Here is a 1619-nt window from a genome sequence, read left to right on the forward strand (position 1 = left end):
GAGGGGGGGGGCGGGGGGGCTCGCGACTCCACGGCTAGACGACGGGAGCGGGCACGGCGTTCAGAGGGCAAGTGGTGCAAAGGACGGCCCCTCCCGCTGCTGCACCTCCCGCAACGGCGGTTCGTCGCCCGTCGTAGAGCGCTGATTGGCCCTTGTGTCGCCGCGGCAGGCGCTGCTCGGCTTCAAGCGGCGCATACGCCACCTCGACGGCCACGAGGTGCTCATCTCGCCATATCTCCCCACATCTCCCCCTATCTCCCCATATCTCCCCATCATCCTGCTGCACGAGGGCGAGGTGCTATCTCCCCACATCTCCCCACATCTCCCCATATCTTCCCACATCTCGCCACCTCGACGGCCACGAGGTGCTCATCTCGCACGCCGCGGTCTCCACGCCGGGGATGGTGCTCACCTTTGCCAACGAAGGCATGCCGCGGCACGGCGTCCCTAGAAGCGGAACATCTCCCCGTATCTCCCCCCTACTCCGCTGTATTCGACCGTGTTCGGCGGTATTCGCTGTCTCCCCCCCCCTCGCTTGCATCCACGCGGTGCTCTGAACACACTCCACAATCCCGTCTTCCCGCCCCGAGGTTGGCGTCTTCACGACGCAGGGGTGGCGTCCCCTGGTCCCCTGCCGAACACGGCGCCCCAATCCACGAGGCTCGTTCACGGATCCGTCCGTTCATTAGGCACGGTGTCCCCTCCGAATACTATCTCCCCTCATCTCCCCATATCTCCCCATATCTCGTTCATTAGGCACGGCGTCCCCTCCGAATACGGCGCCCTGCGCGTCACGCTGCAGATCGACTTTCCGAGCGAGCTGACGGCAGACGAGCGCGCGTTCACCGCGAACCACTTTGGGCTGCCGGCCGACGGCGGGCAGCGCTAGGGGAAGGGCGGGGGCGGCGGGGGCGGGGGAAGGGGGGGGGGGGGGGTTGGCCAGCTCCGCTCGTCTCCCGATGAGCCTCGCGCCTCCTTGGAGCTTTGGCGGCGTCGCGGGGGGCTTGGCCTCTATAGCGCGCACTCGGTTGGTGAAGGTAGGTAGGTTTCTCTATAGTATCTCTCGCTCCCCTCTGTCTCTAGAGTGGTGCAGGAGTGACGATTTTGTTTGGTGTGTGGCCGAGAGCCGTTGCGTGCAGACTGCATATATGTGCAACCAAGTGAAAGATTTTATAACTTGCGTGCTCGGGGTGGTATGCAGTATGTTGTATGGGAAAAGCGCGGACACGGCTTTCGCGAGATCGTACTGCGACAAGATAAAAAAAAATTGCGTTTTACCCTGCGAAAGACACTATTCTCCCCCTCCCGTCACTCGTCCCCCTTGGCGTGGCGCGCCTCTCCCCCAGCTCTCGGTATCGCGTACTGCACGAGGCTACCGTGGGCCCCGCCTGCGCGCTGGGGGTTCCCTGCCCTGTCGGGAAGCCTAGCTCTGAACCTGGGGTCGCTACCTAATGCGGGGCTCCTGGACGGGCGATGAAGTTCGCCTTGAATCTCTCGTCTCGCTTCCCCCCCGACTCGCGTCCGTCGGGGGTACTCCCTGCTCTGGCTCTCTGATCTCCCCCCCCCCCCCCCCTCCTTTTCCCTCCCCGGGATGAGAAGCGCGCTGCTGTCCCTAGAGG

At 64.2% G+C, this 1619-nt stretch overlaps 1 protein-coding gene across 1 annotated transcript in view; it reads left to right on the plus strand.

Annotated features, from left to right (window-relative positions):
• EMIHUDRAFT_468895 (hypothetical protein) overlaps window positions 1–889 on the plus strand; it is a gene marked incomplete at both ends in the record, with an annotated part of 3458 nt that extends 2569 nt beyond the window's left edge. Inside the window, 3 exons of the mRNA XM_005779682.1 lie at window positions 170–295; window positions 591–613; window positions 757–889. Of these exons, the coding sequence (XP_005779739.1) occupies window positions 170–295; window positions 591–613; window positions 757–889 (282 nt within the window). The remainder of the gene's footprint in view (window positions 1–169; window positions 296–590; window positions 614–756) is intronic.
• Window positions 890–1619: the final 730 nt, after the last annotated feature.

The sequence above is a fragment of the Emiliania huxleyi genome, assembly GCF_000372725.1.
Source record: "Emiliania huxleyi CCMP1516 unplaced genomic scaffold EMIHUscaffold_229, whole genome shotgun sequence".
Lineage (NCBI taxonomy): Eukaryota > Haptophyta > Isochrysidales > Noelaerhabdaceae > Emiliania > Emiliania huxleyi.